The sequence below is a fragment of the Columba livia genome, chromosome 1 (assembly GCF_036013475.1).
Source record: "Columba livia isolate bColLiv1 breed racing homer chromosome 1, bColLiv1.pat.W.v2, whole genome shotgun sequence".
Classification (NCBI taxonomy): Eukaryota; Metazoa; Chordata; class Aves; order Columbiformes; family Columbidae; genus Columba; species Columba livia.
In genome coordinates, this window is record NC_088602.1 from 122,363,073 (window position 1) to 122,385,818 (window position 22,746).

The 22,746-nt window shown below is 42.0% G+C and overlaps 2 protein-coding genes across 3 annotated transcripts in view; both read left to right on the forward strand.

Annotated features, from left to right (window-relative positions):
- Nucleotides 1–6,571: 6,571 nt before the first annotated feature.
- TAGLN3 (transgelin 3) lies at nt 6,572–17,936 on the forward strand. Of its 2 annotated transcripts, none has more exons than XM_005502593.4 (5): nt 6,572–6,953; nt 7,393–7,574; nt 8,430–8,604; nt 13,633–13,735; nt 17,382–17,936. In XM_005502593.4, exons 2-5 carry the CDS (start codon nt 7,395–7,397, stop codon nt 17,521–17,523), a joined length of 600 nt encoding a protein of 199 aa, XP_005502650.1. In that variant the 5' UTR covers nt 6,572–6,953; nt 7,393–7,394; the 3' UTR covers nt 17,524–17,936. The 2 variants fall into 2 exon arrangements, with proteins under 2 accessions (XP_005502650.1, XP_064932334.1); XM_065076262.1 differs by having other exon boundaries at nt 6,631–6,680.
- A 207-nt stretch (nt 17,937–18,143) lies between these two features.
- TMPRSS7 (transmembrane serine protease 7) overlaps nt 18,144–22,746 on the forward strand; it is a 51,026-nt gene continuing 46,423 nt past the window's right edge. The window contains exon 1 of the mRNA XM_065076216.1: nt 18,144–20,270. The gene's annotated coding sequence lies outside the window, so the exon portion shown is untranslated. The remainder of the gene's footprint in view (nt 20,271–22,746) is intronic.

Sequence of the window (22,746 nt, forward strand, 5' to 3'; positions counted from 1 at the left end):
GGCTCGTCTGTCACTGCGTGTAGTACAAGCGTGTTGGGGCTGACGCTGCTGTCGCAGCACAAGGAAGCTCTGGATGGTGACCGAGCAACTCAAGTGCTTCTTGTGTTGGTTTTGATCAAACAATACTAGTTGAATAGGCACCTTGAGGTACTTATCTTGTATGTAATGCTTAGACTACATAACATTAACTCCTGCTGAGGAGTTATTCAAGTTTCATGGGTAAATAACAAAAAGCTTTTAGAGCTGGGCAGGAAGGTTGATTAGCACGTTATACCAAAGAAGCAGGTAACAGTTTTGATGAAAAAGGAACAAAAGCATTACCAGCTGACCTCAACTGTCTCTAGTCCTTAACAACATTTTCATTTCAGATCTGTCGCAAAATCAAACTACTTGAGACAACTTGTGAAACAAACAATTCTGCTTTCTAAAAAAAGAAGAAAATGGTGAGGCTTGCTTTCCTATGTTTGGGATTAAACTCTCCAATAGACCAGTATGTTGAAAGAGTCTTGGATGCCTGTTCAACTTGTTTCCTAATAAACAAGTGCTCTTATTCTGTGTATATTGAGCTGTTCTAGTCCAGTATTCTATTCATTCTGTCTCTTTTGTTGTTTGGCTTTGTATTGCACACTTCAACTTGTTTATTTTTCTTTCAGTTAAATGGTATTAAGTATTTCATGTAGTTCAGTTTAGCTAACTTATTTTCTCTTGCATCGACACTAAATACAAACAAAGCAGTGTTCACAAAAAACCCCTAACTGGATAGGCCTTAGAAGAACTGCCTCCTGCTGTTTCATTTTTATGTTAATTTTGATTATGTGCTCACTTGGACACATTGTTGTTCATTGGGGCTAAGTGATTTATGGTGCCATGCTTTTCATATAAAATCAACATGCACTTAGAGAGAAACTTTCAACCAGCTCTGTCTCTGCAGCTGCTCAAATGTTTTCAATGCTCTTGTCATAGTGCAGTACAGAATTAAAACATTTTCTGAGCCGGTGCCTTGGTCAGAGTCACTACGTTAGGTCTGTGCTTGTCGTTTCTCCTTGGTCCCTGTCCCCTCCTCTGGGGGGTAAGATAAAAAAGTGGGAGGGAAAATAATGTCCTGGGGAATCATGAGATTTGTACTTCTCAGTTTTGTGTGTTGTGTTTTGTTTTAAATCACGTTAAAGTCTTCCCTAGAAATAGAAGAAGGTTGTGTGTTTCACCCATCTATTAGGATCAGTGGTCTCTGCTTTGAGCTGTGGTACAAATTCAGTTAGATATATGAGAATGCAGAATTTCACTAAGACTTGGTGAGAGCTCAGCAGCTGTGTAAGGAATGCACACAGAAACACCAAAAATCAGTGTGCACTCTCGCCCTTCCATCCTTGTTCTCAAGCCCAGGAGGGACAGGAAAGGCAGAGGGAACTCAGCTCCTTTGTGTAACAGCAGGCAGCTTCCTACAGACACAGTTTTAATGCTGCTGTGCATGTTGCTTTTCTCCTGGCAGGTGTTTTCTAGGGGAAAAGGTTACTGTTAATGGCTGGGAAGAAGAAATGGAGATGAAGGACAAAAATACACTGCTCACAGATTTACTGCTTATAGGTCAGTTTATATAGCTCAGATTTACTTGTGACTATAGGACCTCATTACTCTGCAGTACATATTTGTCTAGAACAGAAGAATGTTAGTTACAGCCTTGGCCTTGGCCATGTTATGCATAAATCTAAATTACAGGACCTATTGCAGTCTAGTTGCAGGCTTAACCTTGTATTTCTCTTTGAAGTCCTGCATATGTATGGTCCAATGCTTCTATTCTATTAAAGAGAAATGAGCATCCTCCATATGACACAGTAATTGTAGCTTGTGATCTGCTCACGAGTGAGGAATAAACCTGTTCTCAGCCTGGTGCAGTGTCTTGTTTTGTGTTTGGCAAGGAGCTTCGGCTAGCTCTGCATTTATATTTGGAATGAAGAGCAAATGACAGCTGCTGAAACTTCCAGTCCCTTGGTCCTGAAATGAAAATCCAAATTTAAAATGTTTTTAGGCTAGCACGTGAAAGGTTGTGTTCTTTTTGGGCCTCCTGACCTGCACCACGTTGTCCACTTTCCTCCCACATGGCAACATGAGAAGGTCACTGCTGCTGGTTGGGGTGGAAGCAGGTGCTGAGGTCTGTGGTGGAGGTATGCTGGGCAGCAGCACGCTTCGAGGTTGCAGTGATGTAAATGGCCTGTCGGGACTTTGGTGCTGGAAAAGCCATCCCTGAAGGACACTGGACAACAATAACAAGCAATTGGACAATGCCCTCGGACACATGTTGTAAATTTTGGGGTTGTCCAGTGCAGGGACAGGAGCTGGACTCGATGATCCTTGTGGGTCCCTTCCAACTCAGGACATTCTATGATTCTGCGGCCTGGGATAAGGTCTGGGCCTCAGGAGAATCCTCTCCTTTGCTTCTGTGTTGAATGTGGTTTGCTGGCAGAAGGTATGACGGGGTGTGCTGGTCCTTAGGACAGTAACTCTAGAAAATGTCCCAGACAGCAAAGCTAAATCCCTTAATCATAAGAAGCAGCGTTTATTTAGTTAGGGGGTTTGATCTTGCTTCTGTGTTTGCAAATCTCGCTGTCTGTTTGACCTATGTTTCAATAAAAAAAGATGTTATTTCTTTTCTGTTCTTCTGGTAAATGTGTATTGCAAAGCATAACTTTCAAACCAAGATAGTTCTGTTTTTATTGAGGACACATAAAAAATTGATACAATGAAATGTGTTGGTTTTCTTTCAAAGAGTCTGTCAATCAAGCACAAGACTTAAAAGATCATGAGAATTAAAATGCACAATTTACCTCCAAGGTCATCTTGAATATCGAGAATGCTAGCGATTATAACTATGGAAATTGGTTTTCAGCGGTAAGTGATAACTGTTTCTGCTGGCAAGCTGCCTAGAAGGTGGTCAAAGACTTATGAATCCCAGAAACCCTTCTAGTCATGGCAGCCTTAGGAGCCACCATGTTCTGCAGTCCAGAACCATTCTGTTCTGTCCCAAAAATAGGAAGGTCCTTCTTTCCTGAATTAATTTGCTTTTAATCCCAAATTTGAGGTGTTCAAACTGTGAACTTGCTTGGGGATTAACATTTTCAGAGCTGGCAAAGAAACCCTTTTGCAGGTGAGAAACAAGATACTTCCTTAAGTTAGCACTTTTTGTCTTCAAGGCTCTGTAGATTTTAGATTTCAAATGAATGGGGAAGTCAGAATTTTTAAAATTAATGTTGACCCCTGTTTGCACAGATAAAAAGATGGCAATATTTCAATAGCCTTGTTTCCCCTAGTCTGACTGGTTCTCTTGTGTAGAACATCTCCACCTGTCTTACGACAAACCAAGGCCTTGAATAAAACCAAGGGTCTGCAGAGCAATTCTAGAAAACGTGGCATCATGACAGAGGCATATATGAAAGGATATCTTTCAGCAGCCCTTCAGAAGTTTCTTTGTGAAGGCAGATGCTCTAAACTGGTTTACAGCTTTGGAAAATTTCTTTATGTTGTTTGTTTGAACTTAGTTGTGAAAGGTCCATTATTGCACAGTGGCAGACCTGGGAAATGGAGGCTGGACTTCCCAGTTGTTCTAATTGCTAGATAGCTTTGTCTGATGGGCCTTGACCCAGCATAGTTTGGAGACAGTGCTTTGGGATGGCTGAAACACCAAACTCTGAGGAGTGAATTGCCAAACAGTGAATCTAACAAAGTGTAAGGGTTGCTCTGTAGCAGGATAAGTTTTAGTTTTCCCTCGATGTTCCAGTCTGAAGACACTGAAAGCTATCAAGTTACCCTCGATCTAAATATGTGTAGTGAGCTAGTTAATGTTGGTTTTGTGGTTGTTGGCAGCATTTCTTTATAGATTTACGATGATTTTAACTTAATAGGGTAATATTGTCATTATCTGAAAGCGTAAGATGAGCCATGGTGCTTACAGGCATTAAATCCTACTTCAAGTCTTCACGTTGCATCTCTACTTATTAAACAGAGTTGTATTTTTAGTTGTTACTTCCAATCTTGTGTTACCAAGACAAATAAGAGGACAAAATCCATTGGAAGAAGCAGGTGAAGTGCTCCAATAGTAGCACTTTTGCTGCTGAAAACCTTTCTAACCACCAGGCTTTAGTATGCCTCCATCCATCAGAAGGAACTTGAGTTCCTTCAGTTCTTTGCTTTGTAGCTGCATGTACTTGCCATTTCTTAACTTATGGTTTTGGTGAGCTAAACAGATAATCCTCCTGAGGTGATTACTGTACAGGCTCTCATTTTCAGTCCTGTGGTTACTGGAGTGACTATTTGAACTTCATTTTTCATATTTTTCATACTTCATTCTTTCACCGCTTTTTCCGGAGAGTGATCATCAAAACTGGATATGATATTCCTATTGCTGTTGCACATACCATGTTTTATTCAGCCAAGTCCTTTCATCACAGCGTCACCCAGAGTCTGTGCCCACCTTCTCATCTTCTGTCACCTTCTGCGTTTTTTTTTTAACATCTGCTGTTTCATAGGACAGGGTGCTACATTCTGAAAAGCACTTTTGTGACGAAGGCTGGACTTTGGCTGCAGTGAGACATGTTTTTGCCTGCTTTCAGGTAGACTGCTTTCAAGGAGTCTTCTTTATCTTTGTTATCTACTCATTGCAGCATGGATGACGTGGGATTTTTCAATTATGGTCGTAATATAGGACCTACTAGTTAGCCAGCTTTAATCTCTTTAATGTGCCATGTCGTTTCAGAATCAGTTTAGTTCGCTAATCAACATGTCGTGCAGTAACCAACTCTAAGGTATTGCAGAGCTTTTAGTAAATTGCATCAACACTATCACTTTTTAAAATAAATTAATTCCATTGTTTTCCCCAGGATTGATGACACAGTAGCAGCCTTATGATTTGATTACTTGTACTTTGGAAATATTGGTTAGGGGGCTGGCATTTTTCCAATCTTCTGCAGCTTTCCTGGTTTTCAAAGCCTTATTAAAAATTGATACTGATGGACAAGCTTGCTTTTCAGCTTTCACAGTATGGAATGGTCCCTCGAGAACACGTTACATATCCAACATCTGTGAAGGGGCAGACCTCTGCTCTGCAGCTTAGGGGAGTTAAATTACCCATCCCTGCCCCCAAGTTAGGAAACAGGGTCAGACGCTGATGCAGAGGTGGGCAGCTTTCATGAAATCCCATTGCTAATGAGCGCTGAACACCCTGGTGTGACCATAAACAGCCAAGCAACATGGGCAGCTCCTTTCCAAACAGAAGAACGCAAAAGGATCCGAAAGTAAAAAATAAAGCTCCTTGTTCTTTGTGGGACTGGCCAGAGAGCATTAAGGCCCAGCTCTTAATTGCTTGTATGGAGAGGGCGCCACGTTCATGTACCGCCTTTTCCTGTCGCACTTGCACTTTACTCCTCCTCTGATCTCCAGGCTCGGTTTGCAGGCTCGGTTCCTGCGCGCTTGCTGTGCCTTCAGCAGCGTGTTCGCTGGGACGGAAAACGCTCAAGCGGTGGCCCTGTCACGTAGCATGCTCTGAGTTATGCAACCAAATATTTCATAGAGTTTTAAAACTACCAGTGCAAAGAAGAGAAAGCACTGAAATGGAATGTGTGTGGAGGACAACAATGAATTGGGTCATCTATTAAATCTTTCATCTCTTGAGTCTGCTCAAGCCCAGCAGCATCTGAAACAGTATAAATCTGAGAATTCATGGTCTTAAAATGAGAAGGTAATGAATGAAGAGGCCATTATGAAATGGATATACAAGGTGCTGTATTCCTTTTGCCCTTTTTTTTTCTTTTTAAATGCAGCAGAAGGGCTTTGGTTGGCAAAGCTGACTGTGTATCCGCCTCAGGTTTATCAGCCTCCTTTCATATCAAGCTGAACATGAATCGTTTGCCAATTTCATAGCAGGGTAGGTAACACAGTATAGGTGAAAGTCATTTGACAAAGTCTGGTACAACTCAGAGAGGAGCAAAATTATCTTGTTTAATAAAGGATAAATCTGTACAAATCAGACCAGAAGAAAAGTCCCTTGTCTTAACTCTCCTTCTCTCCCACCACTGCAGTGGTATAACCAAATTTAAACTACTGTACAGGGGCATAACTCCCTTGCTATCACTGGAAGTACGCTGACTCATACCAGCAGTAAATGTGATCCTTGTCCTTTATAGTAGATTTGCTAGTTTTTGGTATTTTCCCCTTGTTTTTAGTGGCTCAAGTTGTATTCTCACGACACTAATACACTATTTGATGGCCTAATACCTGCTAACAATAGGGTGATAAAATATTCTACTACTTGCCTTCTCTTCCTTGACTTTTCATCCAGTTGTCCCCTTGTTGAAACTTTTTATCAGCACTTGAACAAGAAAGAGGAGAAATTGTTTTTCACGCTCTAAGCCTGTTAGCATCATGATGCAGAACAGGGAAGAAAGAGGTTTTGCTTCTGCTTTGTCCTGAAAAATAAACTAGATGCGTAGTAATTTATGTTATCTTGTTTGACAGGGTGAATTCTGGTGCTTTTAACACTCTGGCACTGGGATGCTCGGTGCAGTTTGGGTTAGTGCAGACGAGGTGGAGTAAAGCCGAGCCTGTGGGGTGAGCAGTGCATGAGGAAACATGCACAGAAACAGGCTGCAGATGGGTGAGATGAACAGGCTCCCCGGGCTGTGTCTGAGGAGGTAGGCCGCTTTAATGGCTCTTAGCAACGCCCCTGCTCTGACCCTCCTCGCGTGTGAGGAAAATCAAATCAATACACTGCTCTTCAAACCACGATGCTGCAGCAGCAGCAGGGCATTGTGGCAGCCTTCGGCTCTTCAATTCATTAAGGCTTTTCAGTTCACTGATCTCTGGATATCCATCCCTGCACCTCTGCTGAGGGAAACCCTGACTACATCTTTAATTGGATTGCTTGAGCTCCCATGTACAGCCGTCTTCTTATAAGAAAGTATTAGGTAGGCAATTTTAAGGTGCTTTTGGATTTGCAGGCAGCTTTAACATTGATCTGAGAACTCTGTTGTGTTCTCTGTGAACAGAGCAGAAGCCTCTCTTTAAAAGCCTGCTCTGTCCTAAATTTTGCTTGTCTTCTGTTTTTGTGGTTGTGCAGGGGGGATTTCTGGTTTTTCCTTCTTCTTTTTTTTTTTTTTTTTCCCTTAATGTTGTAGCTGATTTGTGCTTTTGGAAAAGGATATTCCCTCGCTGATCCCTCCCCTGTTCTGCAGAACAGCTATAACCGGTGCCATGCAGTTACTTTCAGTGTTGATGAACATCTGTTCAACTGTCTAACGTATAGGGCAGGCTGCTCACTCTTTTATTCTTCTGTTTTCTGGTGCTTACTTCAAAGCTGCAGATCAGGACTCTCTACCCACTAAGTAAATTCTGCTTTGGTTCCAGAGATGGCTAACAGAGGACCAAGCTATGGCTTAAGCCGAGAAGTTCAGGAAAAGATTGAACAGAAATATGACCCGGAATTAGAGTCTAGGCTGGTGAACTGGATTATTGTACAGTGTGGAGAACAGATAGAGCACCCTCCTCCTGGAAGGCAACATTTTCAGAGCTGGTTGATGGATGGAACGGTAAGTGTTTTGTGTGGTTATGTGCTTGTGTGTGTTTGTATGCACAGTGTTCTTATTTTCTGTCTTCATCTAGCTAGACTGGTCTGAGCTTATGGTCAGTGCAGCAATGTATATCTTAGTATCTGATTTATTTCTTTTTGACCAGGAATCTTAATCTTGGAAGATAATTACTAGTGCACTGGAAACAGTACAGCACTTATGATTCTTATGAGTCATGCATATTATGTATGAGTATGATTCATTCCTTCAGCACCTTTTCTCATGCAGTTAAATGAGATCTATTTTAAAATCAGATGAATACTTTTCTCTTTAAGAAATAACCGGTGTTGACAGGAAAAGGTGAAGAGACACAGAAAATTTGAAGGATCGGATTCTGTCGTAACTGTTTATTTTGGGGAATAATTCTGTAGATAAACCATTGTATTCCATTGGTTTATTGAACAACATGCAGATGCTGCTGTTTGCAGTGGGCTGTAAGAATACGCTAATCATTGAATCTCTGCCAAAGTGACTTTAACAATATTTCAATTGACATTGCTTATTTTTTTTTGGCTCGGGCATGTGGTTTCTTCTCTGTCAGTTGTTACGTAACCTTTACCAGTGATTGCTTTGTTGTTTCCAGCAGATTAGGATTTACGTGGTCTGGCTATTGCCATCAGTTGATGAAAGCTTTAATCCATTTCTGATATACTTTGATTATTATCAATTCACTTTTTTTTGTTTTTAATTGAAGAAATTATGTCCCTGACAGAAACTGGCCAGGTCAAAAACATTTTGCAGCATCATTTCTTGTGCAGAAATTGCCTTCTAGTTTGGTGCCTGTTTTCTAATTTTGTTTCTGTATTTATCTCTCAGCTGTTATGCAAGTTAATAAACAGTTTACATCCAAAGGGAAATGAGCCCATTGCAAAGATCTCTGAATCAAAAATGGCTTTCAAGCAGATGGAACAAATTTCTCAGTTCTTAAAAGCTGCTGAAATCTACGGAGTAAGAACAACAGATATTTTCCAAACAGTGGATTTATGGGAAGGTAAAAATAATAAACTTGAAGTCAGCTTGCAATCTTCATTTTGCTTGCTTTGATGTTTTGTAACGGTGCATTTTGTCTAAGGCATATTCTCTAATGTAATTATCTTTTGTTTCTGTTTGCCTTACCTCATTACCATGTTCTTCTGGTGGTGCATTATCTCCTCTGAGGGATTTATATTGCCCTGAGGGCATAACGTAGCCTTTCCAAGCTCATGTGTTATCCAAAAGCCCATAATTCTGATAGAAATCCACAGACCTAATAAAGCAAATGTTCCCTATGCTAATTATTTCCAAGTAAATAGCTCCTAATAGCAAATATGGAAAACCTTTATTTTCTGTTAGCAAGATTTTATTGCAGTTTTCAAATTATAAGCAAGGCTTAAATTAGAGCTATAAAATGCATTCCCAGGAGCATTTATGCTTCTGTGGATCTTATGAGGGCTCATTTATGACTAGCAAGAAGCAAAACTCACTGTTAACACCATGTTAGCTGAGAATCTCTCTAAGGATACAGTCTTTTTAGGGAGGTCACTATGGCAACAGCGAAAAAATTCAGAGTGCCCCTGTGGTTTTGCAGTAACCCAGGTCAGGGCTATCTCCATCCCATGCTCGAAGTGAAAACTGTGTGTTCCAGCTGCTGAAGAGCTGAGTCACTTGTGCGTTTGTGTGGCTGGTTTTGCCCACTTCTGTGACAATGCATCTCGTCCTGGTGCTCTCACCAAATACACTGTATATCCTGCATCTCTCTGGATGAGGTGATGAAAAACGCTTCGTGTGAGGGCTCAAAACAAGGACAGCTGCAGTGTAGTGAAAGGGTCAAAAATCTGCCATGAGAATGAAAAAGTGGAAAGAGGAAAGCCATCCATTGAGAAAGCTGGTCATATAGTTTGTGAAGGAGCACACATGGAGCAAAAAAAGTGGGATCTGTTTTCATAGACTGTTGGAATATGTGAAAAAGATTACTCCTCTGAAGGACAGCTCGAGGAACGGAATACCAGGGGATTCTTTGCAGATGAGTTAGAAGGGAAGGATATACTGGAGTTACTCAGAGTGCCAGATTTGCTTGACAAATCCTACCTTTGGGCACGAGGGCAGGTTTCCTTCTTCTAGTTCAGCCTTTAGGGTTTCATCCAAGCTACCTTTAAATATCTTAAATGAGGGGACTTTTTTCTTCCCTGAAGTAACATCTTCCCCACCTCAGCCTAGCTGATGCTGAAAGAGAAGCCCCATCTATCTTGTAAGGGATGATAATAGCTCATTTCAGATGCTGTTCTTTGCAGTCTTCTGCATCCCATAAGGGCTTTGCACCATACAAATGAAAGTACGGTGCATTGATCTTCAGGATTTAAAGAGCTTGCTTGAAGACAAAAACCTCCTAATGATGGTGGCTCTCTCCTCATTTGTCTTCTTTTCACACACCACCTTTTTGCACAGAAATAAGGAAAAAAAGCTAGCAACTTCCAGAGGACAGGAAGTCAAAACACAACCCACAAGCTAAGAAGGAGACATACAAGACTTTTCTCCGCTGTTATTTTAGGATTTCCCAAAACTCATCTATGTCTCCTCACTTTCCCACTCCCTTTTCATCCCTCCTGCTGCTCATTTCAGTGCTGAGATGAAACAGTATGTCTCTCCAGCAGTGAGTCACTGCAAGCTTTTTGTGTCTAACCGTAACTCTGACCTCTAGCATCTGTGCTGCTTCAGGGCTGAACCATCTGAACCTGGATGCATTAGCTGGACAGAAAGGACAGTCTTTTTTTCATTATTTCATAATTACAGCACTCCTAAGCTCCAGGCCATAACCTCTTTAGAAAGAGAGGAGATGTCGGTGTATGTTTACAGGGAAAGAAAAGTATGTGTGACTGAAAAACAGCTTTTCTCTGGTGCTAATTGTTTTCCGAGAGCTTTTGCTTTGAAATTCTTAGTAATGATTAATGAAAATGTTTTAGGATGCAATCTGCTGTTGGCTGTTTCAAACTCATTTAGTCCATCTGCTGCATTTTTCTTTATCTCTGCACCTTCTCAGTCCAGGAGAAGTATCGCCTCTCTTTTGGACCTTTATTACATAAATGTACTGTGCTGAGTAGCTTTCCCTAATCCATGCCTAAGATATTATGTTTCGCTGTTTTTTACAGATGCCTCCCTGGTGTATTTCCAGGCAGGCAAGAGGCAGCTGTACTTCTGGCTACTTGTTCAGTCTTTACAAAACAGCATTTCAGGAATACTCTGCAGAGCAGTTCTCCGTCTTTGGGTTTGACCCTTCCCCTTTCTGGACCTGGAGAAGAAGGCTTCCCTGCCAGCTTTCCCTTACCATAAGAAGGGACCAGCAGCCCCTTCTTCCTTGTACAGGCAGTGCCAAGATCCTCTACGTGGCTGTGCTAGTCCAAGCACGCTGTAGAGGAGACTGAAGATGCAGAAGAAACACTGTCAGTGTGGGTCCCTGCAGCAGGATTTGGGGAGGCTGAAGCTGGGTGCTGGGCAGGTGGCCCACGTGGCTGTCAATGAGCAAGGACTGGAGCAGAGGGAAGGCACTGACCACAGTTTCCTGCAGTGCCAGAGTCAATCCTGGCTTCAGAGAATGCAGATTATCCCTTCTGTCAGGTGGCTGCAGTGTTAGGTGACTTTCTCAGTAGAGATTTAAAATTTTCCATGGCCCTTTTACGCTGACCACCGAGCCCCTTGTGTCCTTTGCTGGAAGAAGGCAAATATCACAAGACCACACGGATTTGGGATCTTCCCTCACCCGCAGCACCCCTCATATGCAGCAAGGAGTCTCTGTAAAGGAGGGCCATGCCCGTGGCTTTGTTTTGTCCTGTGGTGCTCGACTCCCACTTGATCTGTTTTTCCCCTGCAGCTTCTCCCACTCACCACTGCCAAATAAAGTGGAGCTGAGTGCAGAGCGTGGGGGGCTGCCAGATGGCTCCCCCAGCCCATCCTCATACTTCGCTACCCACCTTTTGTTTCTTTTTTTTTTTTTTTTCCCCCCTGTGCTTGCTGTCATTATTTGCCTCATTCACTTTTAAATCTGTCTTCACATCCCTCTTCATCCCAGTCAGTCACCGCACTCCTCGTTACACGGGAGGCATCCCAAGGACGTTGTACGCGGCATCTGCTACAGCATATGGTACATCTGCTGCTCTGGGGAGCTCAGGGTGCTTCTGCCTCATGCTCCTCCATGTGCGCCTGTGGACATGCCTGTGTGAGAGGTTGGCTCTTCAGCTGCCCTCTTAAGCAAGGACTCCGTCTGATGCAGATTGCATTAACATAAAATAGAATAAAACGAGTATTCTGGATGGCTGACAATTTATTTTCAGAGCAAATGGTCCCCCTGCAGATAGGATCGCCATAAACTTTAATAGGCTGTGTGACAGCCACAGTTGGAAGTTGCTAGATGTTTTCAGCTTCAGGGTGTCTTCGTTACCTCAGCCAGTGTGTTACGCATTTAGGTTTGTGTGAACTGAAGCCCCGAGCTGTGTCTGCCAATAATCAGGGTGATGCATAGCACAAACGCAGAATGTGCAACACTCCAGCTTGTCTACAGCAATTTGTATTAATATTGGTCAGCTGGAGGTATTTCTGAAATCTGTTCTCAGGATGATGTCTCTAGTATCTCATGTTTTTATGAATTACTTATCCCATGTAAAGAACTTCTAGTCAAAATCTGCTAACTAGATACATGATTTTAAGAAAGAGGAAGAACTGGAACAGAAAGAAAGGGAGGTGAGTCACAGAAACACTTGTGGAAGGATTTCAGAAGAGAGAGGCAAAAGCCAGATTTTCAACAATTTACCACCTCACATCATTGGAAATAAGTGCTGTAACTTATAGTCTGTTTGACCCTGATGTCTTTATGTTCCTTGCCCTTTTTACTAAAAGTGACAAAGTGCAGGAGAAGAACTAAGAAAAAAATGAGCGATCTTATTTTTTAAAAAATGTCTGTGTCTTTTTTTTTGTTGTTGTTGTTTTTAATTCACTGAAGGAATCAACAAAAGCTGCTGACCAAAAAGGAAAATTCATTTATTATCTTAATTTTGGAAGGATAGACAGGAAAAGGGGATAACATTCCTAAATGCAAACCTCTATTGAAAATGAGCCTTATATTTCAAAGGAGTAAGTTGCCCTCTTGGAAACTGGGTGAATTTTCAGCTAGGTGAAAGGTGTACCTCTAAGCAAGTGTTAGGCAAGTTCACCCTTCCCAATACAGACGGGATAAATTATCCCCTGGGAAGCTTTTCTCTCTCTGTTGTTAATGGGGGAAACCTAAATAACTAGTGATGACCAGATTTGTAACTTTTACTTGGCTAAAGATGAGATGAGCCCTAACTTTTTGAAATGAGGAGTGAAGTGAGGTAACATAGGGAAAGAGAAAGTGGAAGGCTGGTGCACTGGAACGCAGGAACTAAAGGGAGGAAACTGCATAGTGTCAATTTTTGGCAGTCTGAGAATAGGAAGGATTTGGGAGGTGATTTGATGTTAAAATTGAGAAGGACTAATAGAAGTTATCTGCACAGGAGCTCTGTAGGACTGCTATGAGTTCTGTTAGCACAGGGACTGACTGGAAATTCCAGGGGTTGAAAGGTGGGATCGGTCTTACCAGTTTACAGGTGAAGAAACTGAGGCACAGCACAGTTATTTAACGTATTGTTCTCCTTCACCCATGTTTCACTGAGTATATTACTGTTCTTTGTACACCAAAGTGACCTCTTCTTAGGAAAAAAATTTGCCAAAAGGATTATATAGAAGGACTTAAAATAGTATGTGAGAAAGCATTAAAATAGCCAGAGGCCTGGAAATATCTGAATTGTTAGGTTTTATTTTAACACTGTCCCCTTGATGACTTTTAATAAGCTGTTGCATGCCAATACCTCCATTTCAGTAACTGTAAAGTGGCATTTATTATGCTGCTAATGCACTTCTGCAGGGGAGTTGAGGAAATTAGTTAATGAATCGGATAAAAGTGTTTATCAGTGTGCCAAACTATTTGTTGTGCAAGTATTTCTTATATTAATTTCACTGTCTGGCTTTCTAGGGAAGGACATGGCAGCAGTGCAGAGAACCTTAATGGCTCTAGGCAGTTTGGCAGTCACCAAGGATGACGGCTGCTACAAAGGGGATCCATCCTGGTTTCACAGGTAAAATTCAAACCACAGCTTCCCAGAGCTGTCGTCACAAAGAATCTGGTAGTGTTGCATGCCTCTAGGCTTTAAGACACACAGCAGCATCCTGCTCTGGGAAGTTTTGTAGCATATCCCTCTTGTTGGATGAGAGGCCCACACTGGTTGCTGAAGAAGAGACATTATTTTCTTGCCCACTGACGTTATCCCTGACTCCCACTCCTTGGAAGGATAGCAATGAAATTCAGCCACCAGTTTTGATGACATTCATCTATTTAACGGCTTCAGCTAATCCTCTATATCCATTTATGAAGAAAAGGGAATAAAAATGGCAGCAGCCATGCAAATATGTGTGTCATAAGTGTAGCTGGTAGAAAAGGTGTCCCTTTGCCTCACATCAGATAACAGATGGGAAGACTAATGAAGACAAGGCTGTCACAGATGTCCACAAATCCCCGTAAAGTGACCCCTTTACTGAGCAAAGAGGCAACATGAACCCTCTTTCTTTTTTTTTCATCAAACCAAAAATGATTTCATTGCCTTTTCATCTTTTTCCTTGGGGAGTACTACTTCTCTGTGAAGAATTCTCTACCTTGGCAAAGCTGTTTATTTTCTCTGAAAGTCCATTTGTTCTGGCTGAGAAGCAGGCACAGGAAGAAAAGGAAATCCTCCCACAGTTAGCCCTCCTGCCCTACAGGCGTATTATTGACATGAGATTCTGCCATCCGAGAGTATTTCTTGTGCCGAAATGTCCAAGGCATGTTAGCAAAAAGAGTGCTGGCTGCTCGTCTTCAGTTTCCTTGAATTTTCTGATGTCTAGGTGGCTCAGCAAAGGCAAAAGAAACTTCACTTGCTTTGTCTTAAACCTTGAGCTAGTTTCAACTGAGGCTAAGGGAGACTTGAATTTTAGGTGAATAACTGCAAACTCCTTTACATTCTGTATATGAAATGAGTTTAAACTAACTTAATACAGTCCACAGAGAGATTTGTATTTATTGAATATAATTGGGCTAAAAAGTCAAATACAGTTACAGGCTTTAATATAAACCAGACATGAAATCTCTATGACCCAGACAGGCTTATTTGTTTTATGTAACTAAAACAAAGTCTTAAGTGGAAAAATTAATTTTCATCTGGACTCTAAATTGTAGGTGGGAACAGTTTTCATTGGCATAAAGGAAGATGTGATCATCTCCTTTCTCCCCTAGCTGTCTGTCCTGCCCGTGCTAGTTGGATAGCCAACCCATATCTATCGCAGCCCCTAAAATAGAATTTTATAGCCACTGCCTTAAGGAAAACTGATGTTATTTCTATAAGGAAATAACATATGGCAGATCAGGAGCTATTTTCTCTGTAGCTTACCCATCCCTTCAGGCAGATCAAGCTCCCTCACTGCCACCCAGCGTTAGTCATAAGTCAGGGCTTCCAGGCCTATTCTTAATCACCTTAAAATAAACTGAATGAAGTCAAGATTAAATGGAATGAGAGCATCCATCTACAGTGACTGGAGTACCATCACATTTGAGATGAGCCATTTAACTTTCCATCACCAGTGTCTCACACGCCCAGTCCCACCAGGCCTGATTCCCCCATCCTTGTGTGCTCCAGGGAGGTCCATGGCCCTGCAGCTGTTTGTTGTCTTGCGGTTTGGCAGCCACAAGCACTGGTGCAAAGTTGGCAGGAAAAGTTAACAGATCTGCACGGTCGGCTCAGTTTGCAGCAAGGGTACTGCCAGGTAATGGCAGACAGGCCAAACAGAACCTGGAAAAGGGGAGACACGGAGGAGAATAGACTTGCCCTCGTCAATTTTTCTACATCTCTGTTAAGGCCATTTTCACCAACCTAAAAGCAAATAATAAGTACATTTTGTTATCTGTAAGACTATCATATACTAAATGTGGTGCTTATGATGCTAACCTAACAAGATAAGATCCAAACTATTTATGTAATCAACTTGTATTTGCATAACCAGACCTTGCTTTGGTCTCTCTTTCAATTTCTGCTTGCAGTTCTCATTGTTTTCCCTGTTCAGTGTTAACTTTCCAATTTTCTGTGAAATTACACCACAACACAGCTGAAAATTCTGGGAGGAATAATGAAAAAACAGAATGCATTATTGGAATTTTAATTAAAATAAAGGCAGATACAATGAACCTGAGATTCAATTAGGTAATGGGAGTAGTTCTAATAACATCCTCTCTTGGAGATCCTGGCAGTAGTTCAGTGTCTGTGTAAGGATTCTGGAAAAGAAATTAAGCAGCAGTGAGAAGGGGTTATATGAAGTTCTGCGTGCCTTCTGGCATGCTTTCCGGCAGGAGCTGTGTGATCCTGTGATGGGCTTCTCTAAGTCCTTGTGTTAGTCTGTAACACTAGAGACCCATTCTGAAAATCACAGGTCAGTACTGGTTTTCTGTGGACCTTTCTGTTTTGCTGGGCTTCCGTGCAGATGTGGGCTCTTCTGCAAAGTCTTGAACACCCTGAGCCTGGCAAAGAGTTTAAGTGCTTTTTTGGACTTGAGCCAGGGTGCTCAGCACAGTGCAGGATCAGACCCTCACAGAGAGGATCATGTTGATAGTTTTCAATCACAGCAGGCACCTAATCTAGTGTTCTCATCTAGTGGTGGGCTGCGGAGGAAAGGGGAATTGTAATGCAATGCCATATTGCAGGGTAACCTGATCGCAGGACGGACAGACACAGCAGGCAGAAAGATTGTACCTGGGTGGGAGTCAAGTCTGGTTGATTGAAAGGCACTCTCAGTCTGGGGCTCTGCTGATTCTTACAGCTTATTTGGCAGCCACAGACTGATCTTTCTCCCTTGTAATTGATTTATATAAATGAAAAATTAAGGTGAACAGCTTCTTGCAAGGCCACAGAGTACAAACTTTTGTGTTTCTTCTTAACTGCCACTTTTGCCCTTGGTGCTATTTTCAGGGGAAAGTCTCCTTTTAAACTGCAATGAAGGTTCATTGACCTGAAGGGCTTTTGAGACTGGGGACACCAAACAAAAGTGGTCAGTATGTTTTGACAGAAGATAAAGGACTGTCCTATAGTTCAGACACAGGTGCAAAGGGCAAAGTCTACTGCTTAGAGGAAAGATCTGGAAATGGCAACAGAGCAGCTGTTCTGTCCTGCGGGCAACCATCATCCACTCTGTAAAAATGAGCAAGTCACTTCTCTGTCCCATTGTTTCTTTGGGTACATTCAGCTCTTATTTACTCCACTGATTTAAATTATACCAATTTGTATGGTTGCTCTAGATGGATATCAACTTGTATTACAGCACAGTAAGTGCCTCATTGATCAGATCCCATGGACTACAGCTTTTAACGGCTATAGGGCTTAACACAAATTAATCCTATCATGAGTGTTATATGCACTACTACATAAATATTTTACCTGTCATAGCTGCTGGGAACGTCCCTTGTGGTTAAGTAATAAGCTCTACAGTGGAAGTCTGAAGTGTTGTACGTTTGACTAGAGCATTGCTTCTAACTGCAGGAGAGCAATTAGCCCAGCCAGTATTGCCTAGCCCATGGGATGGTGCAAATGAAATACTGCGTTACAGGGGACACATCTGTTAACAAAAGCCAATTTCATGTTGCTTTTCATGATGCTCTGGGCATATACAGAATGACAGTATGTTTTTTTGTGTGCATCTGGACAGGAAAGCACAGCAGAATCGACGAGGATTTTCAGAAGAGCAGCTCCGTCAGGGACAGAACGTAATAGGCCTTCAGATGGGCAGCAACAAAGGAGCATCACAGTCGGGTATGACAGGCTATGGGATGCCAAGACAGATTATCTAAAAGCATCTCTGTCTGTAAAGAAAACACTCCTTCTGCAGCATGGTCTGTTAAAAAAAAAAAAAAAGAAAATTAAAAAAAAAGCTCATTAGTTCTCTTTCTGCCTGGTTTTTAATAGTTAGTACTCCCTAAGGTTTGGGGCATTTTTGTTTTGGTTTGTTTTATTTGCAGCTGCAAGAGTTCATCTAGGAACTCGGTTTTTCGTGGTGGTGTGTGTCAGTTCACAGCACGTGCGCACTGCTGCCTCCTACTTTTCACTTCTGAACTATGCAATGACAATTATTCTGTATTAATTTATTTGCAAAGTGTTATCTTCCATATTTGTCTCACACCGCACTTGTATTTCAACCAGTAACCTCATTCTTCAATTCAGTGATTATATTGTCTGACCTAAGAATAAAGGCAAATTAAAGACACCTTGTACACTCGTTATTTAAAGGCAGTAAAAACAATTAGAACCAACAACCATATGATACAGCGCTGAGCAGTTAAATGTTTTGAGTGATCGGTCTCGTCTCCAATTCAGAGCCTTTTCTGAGTGACTCCTTGCTTTAGTGTCGTATAGTCTGTGTTAATGTTCAGTTCTTTGTTTGTCTAAAAGTACACGCAATGTATTTTCCTAAAAAGAAGAAAATATATATTATCCACTGAATCTGATTCAGGTAGTCTCACCCAATTGAGCTTGTGTTTCCCTTGACCTCGTGTGTGGGGTTGACTCCAGCTGGCAGCTGGGTGCCCACACAGCTGCTCTCTCCCTCCCCTGTGGAGGAGGCAAGAAGACTTGTTGATAGAGATAAAATAAATGTAATAGGTAAAGCAAAAGCTTTGTGTAAAAGCAAAGCAAAATAAGGAATTTATTCACTTTTACCCATTGGCAGGCAAACATTTAGCCATGTCCTGGAAAGCAGGGCCTCAGCATGCATGATGGTTACTTGGGAAGGTAAATGCTGTCACTACTGATGTCCCTTTTTCCTTGAGCTTTTGTTGCTGACCACAACACTATATGTATGGGATAACCCTTTGGTCATTTGCGTCAGCTGTTCCATCTGTGTGCCCTCCCAGCTTCTTGCCCACCCCCAGCTCTGGGGGCAGAATGAGAATGGGAGAAGGCTCTGACACTGTGTAGGCACTGTTTAGCAACAGCCACCACACTGGTGTGTTATCAACACTGTTTTAGTCACTGCTTTAGTCCAAAGCACAGCACCCTGCAGGCTGCTGGGGAGAAGGTTAACTCCATCCCGGCCAGACTTAGTACACCCAGCAGCAGGTGAGCCTCCAAACCCAGGGGAATTTTCACCATGAAAGGATAATCTGTCAGACAGAGGTGAGAACAGGCTGTACCTTGTGATAGTTGATATTATACATAAAAATAATTTTTAAAAAAATCTGCAAAACAAGTTGTGTTTTAAATGCAAAGGAAGAAAGAGAAGAAAAGTGCCAGAATCCTTCTGACCTGGAAAATGCCCATAGTTCAAATTCAAATAATCTGTTATGCTTGCCTGTGATGGGCTGTAAAAGTGTCTGGTGGTTCATTTCTGGACAGTTTGCTGGAGAGTCAATAAGAAGAACTGCTTGCTGACATAGTCACGTGGCTGCAGAAGCTCACCAGAGCAGGTTCACCTGCTGGTGAGCGCAGGTCACCTCACGTCTGTGCAGCACAGAGAGTCGAGGGATACACTCTGTCTTCTCAGCAGGGTTTTCTTCCTGTTGTTAAGCATCTCTGCCAGCTTCACTTGCAAAGACCAGTTGCTTCCTCCCTACCGGCAAGCAGGAAGGGAAATATGATAATCAAATTTTGTGGGCTTTTGAATTCATGACAGACTTCCAAGAAGGCCTGAAAACATAATATCTGGGCAGGTAACAAAATGAAGGGTAATCTGTTCTGACAGCTGTCTCAGTGCCTAGATACAGAGGTATGGATGACTTCTGTCCATCTCATGCTGCCCTGGGTCTGAATCTAGTGACACATAGTGGCAGCTAGTTGTCCATTAAGTAACACTGGAGCAGCGACACACAGATTGATGTGGTTTCAAAAGTTTCTACCACTGTGGAAACTGAAGGGGTGATTCCCCCCGCTCTGATAAAGCTCTATCTTTTCTGTCAGGAAGATGGGAGTAACACCTACCCACTTCAGTCAAGCTTTGCTGAAGCACAGCAAGCGAGAAGTGACGTAAAGGTCACATTTCATGATTACAGCACTCCTAAGCTTCATTACATAGTTGAGGCTGAGGGAATCTATAGCAGCTGCTGCTGAAAAGGTCCTGCCCCCATTTGTACCTCCTCTTACACCTGACAGGGCATCATAGCTCCTCCACTGCGCTCTTGTCAAGCACTTTTTTGGTGTGTTTACTGCATGTTTAGGACTATTTTTCTGTTACTTATGTGAATTAACTTAATACAGGATGAAATGAGCAGCTCAGATGGTGCATCTAGGGCAGGAACTCACCTTTCAGCTGTGCTGGCATGTTAGCTCAGTGCAAAATATAACACACAACTTTTCCCTAGATACTACATTAGGTGGAATGTGAAGACAATATCAGTTTCTCTTACCAAAAATAAATAAGCTGATTAAGATAAAAAAGTAAAATCCTTGAAGTTATCTGGCCTGGCAGAACGACAAATGACTACCACCAGAAATTTCACCTTTGTCAATGTGAACAGCAACTCTCTTCCCCTAACAGAAACTACAAAGTCACAGCCACAGCAGACGACACAGCTGGGTGAGGGGAGCTGGAAGAACTGCCTTGCAGGTAAGAGGTCTGAGAGGTCACGGCATAAACCTTCTGCCCCAAGCCACCCACACAGCCGTCAGGAGCTGGGTCTGAACTTGGTGACTTCGGTCACCCCGCTCCATTTGACTGCAGAGTTGGCATTCTGCATGTTCTTCTCTCAGGAAACACCAGTTTAAAATGTCACGTGCCAACTGTGTTCCTAGGGCATGTTACTCCTAATTCCACCTGCCCCCTCTTCTGTGTTAAATTTTCTCCTGACCTGGCAGCCAGCAGGGGGGACCTGGGCAAATTCAGGTTCTAGTCATTAGTGTGGCTTGACTCAGAAGGACAGAGCATTGGGTCAGAGCAGTGGTCCGCCTAGTCTGGTGCTCTGCTTCTGGCAGCAGCAAGAGAAGAGGCTAATTAGAGAGAGCTCTTGAGCTCATTCACTTTCTGTGGTTCCTGTCCTTCCTTCTCCATCAGCATTGCAATTGTTGCAATAGGGCACGTTCCAGCAGAAGAAAGACTATAGGCCAGTTAAATGTTTTTGTTTTGTTTTTGTTTTTTTTTTTCATCAAAGCTATATTCCCTAATTAAATGAGCTTTCATTGGGTTTGGCATTCTAACAGCCTCATTGAAGTTATAAAAAACATTGTGTTCTTGCACAGAAAAAAAAATACAAAAATAAAAAAATGGTGATAACTTTAACAAACTGTATTAACAACAATAGCTAAGTGGTCCAGGAAAGAAAATCTATACCCTGTGGCTACCTGACCTGCTTAGTGTGGGAACAACAACAACAGAAAAGGCTAAGCCCCAGGAACTTATCTTTGGTAACTCCTCCTCAAACTCACAACACATTCTTTCATTACCTTAAACCATCAAATTAATCTAGCTGTTAATATCTGGCAGAAGATGCTGCGATGTGTACTTTATTCTGTGGGTTAACCTTGGCTTTCTGTATTCCCATATGATGGATGTAGAAATATTAATGTTATTCATTAAATATTAACACACTCTGGCCTACTAATGTCCTCCTCTTAAAACATCCTTACTACCAAGTTTAGAAACATCTTAAGCTAAGAAGTAACTTAATATAGTACCAGGATAGTTTGGTAACTAAGTTCTAAGGTATATCCAGCCTTTTAGTAGTATCAATGCAGAAGATTGCAATAGAAATTAATTTGGCTTCTGGGAGACCTGCATAAGTGTTTTTTATGCAGTAGAACCAGCCTTAAAATGGTTTATTGTTAATATGAGAAAAGCAGTAATGTTTCATGCTAACTTGGTTACTAAACTAGCCTGGTACTATATTAAGTTACTTCTTAGCTTAAGATGTTTCTAAACTTGGTATTAAGGGTGGGGGGAGGTGTGCATGTATTTCCTCTCCTAGCTATCAAGACCTCTAAGGCTTAGGGGAGAGTTCTCTCTGTGGATGATAAACTCAAATTGTGAACTCAGTTTGACAGCAAGTGTGAACTAAGATAAGACCCTGTCTATAATCCTTTTTGAAGCCTGTCTGTAACTTGGTCAGCTATCCCACCTTAAAACTATAATAAAATATTTTTGGGAGAAAGTGATTTAAACATCCTCCTCCTCAACAGCTGTACCAGAGAAAGCCGCATCTTAGCAGGCTGAACCAGAAACAGATTAAACATTTCTTCAGTTTGCTGTAGACATGTAAATGACATTTATTCACCTTTATGAAGGTTTTGAGACCATGATCTCATGATGGACAATTGCTTAGTAATTTCTTTTTAACATTAAGGTGGCATCTAATGCCCTTCTGAAAGGATGCTCAATAGTCGTATGAGTGAGGAAGAACCACATACATGAGTGTGGAATCCAAGCTTATGCCCATTTATATGAAGAGCAGAAAGAAAATACGATGAACAGAAAGTCAATATTAAGTTCAGCCAGTTCAATTAAGCTGAAGCTGGAGGACTATTGGGCTAGCATAACGTGACATGTTTTAAATAAAAGCTAATGAGGGTGAACGGCATGAAGAGACTTCGCTCTTCGGTAATTTTTTCTGTAGCATCACTTTGCGATGTGCTGCTTCTGGCAGCATTGCCTGCTCTCAGCAGGGGTATGAGGAGAAGGTGCTGCTGGCAGCGACAGGCACCAGCCGGCCTTTCCCTTCTGCCTGCGAGCCGCCCTCATGTTCACACATGAGCCTCAGAGCATTTAGACCAAGCTGGCTTGTCCTGCTAACTGCTTAGGCCCAAACAGAGCCACCAGAGAGGAAGGGTGAGGACACAGGATGTCAGCGTTTCATTTCTATGTCTCTAATCAGTTGCATTTGACTCTGGCGGCATTGTTTTCGCTGATACTTAATAGTGATGGTTTGGACAGCTCACGCCTTAATAGGATCGGCGATATGGTAATGTCTCCCAACTAGAAATAAGCTTTAAATATCTTGAGAAGGGAAGTGAAAACCTTCAGAGGAAAGAAATTCTGACATTTACTCTAAGCCTGTTCTGTGACTGCCATGAGAGTTCCTGAGAAGGCATCA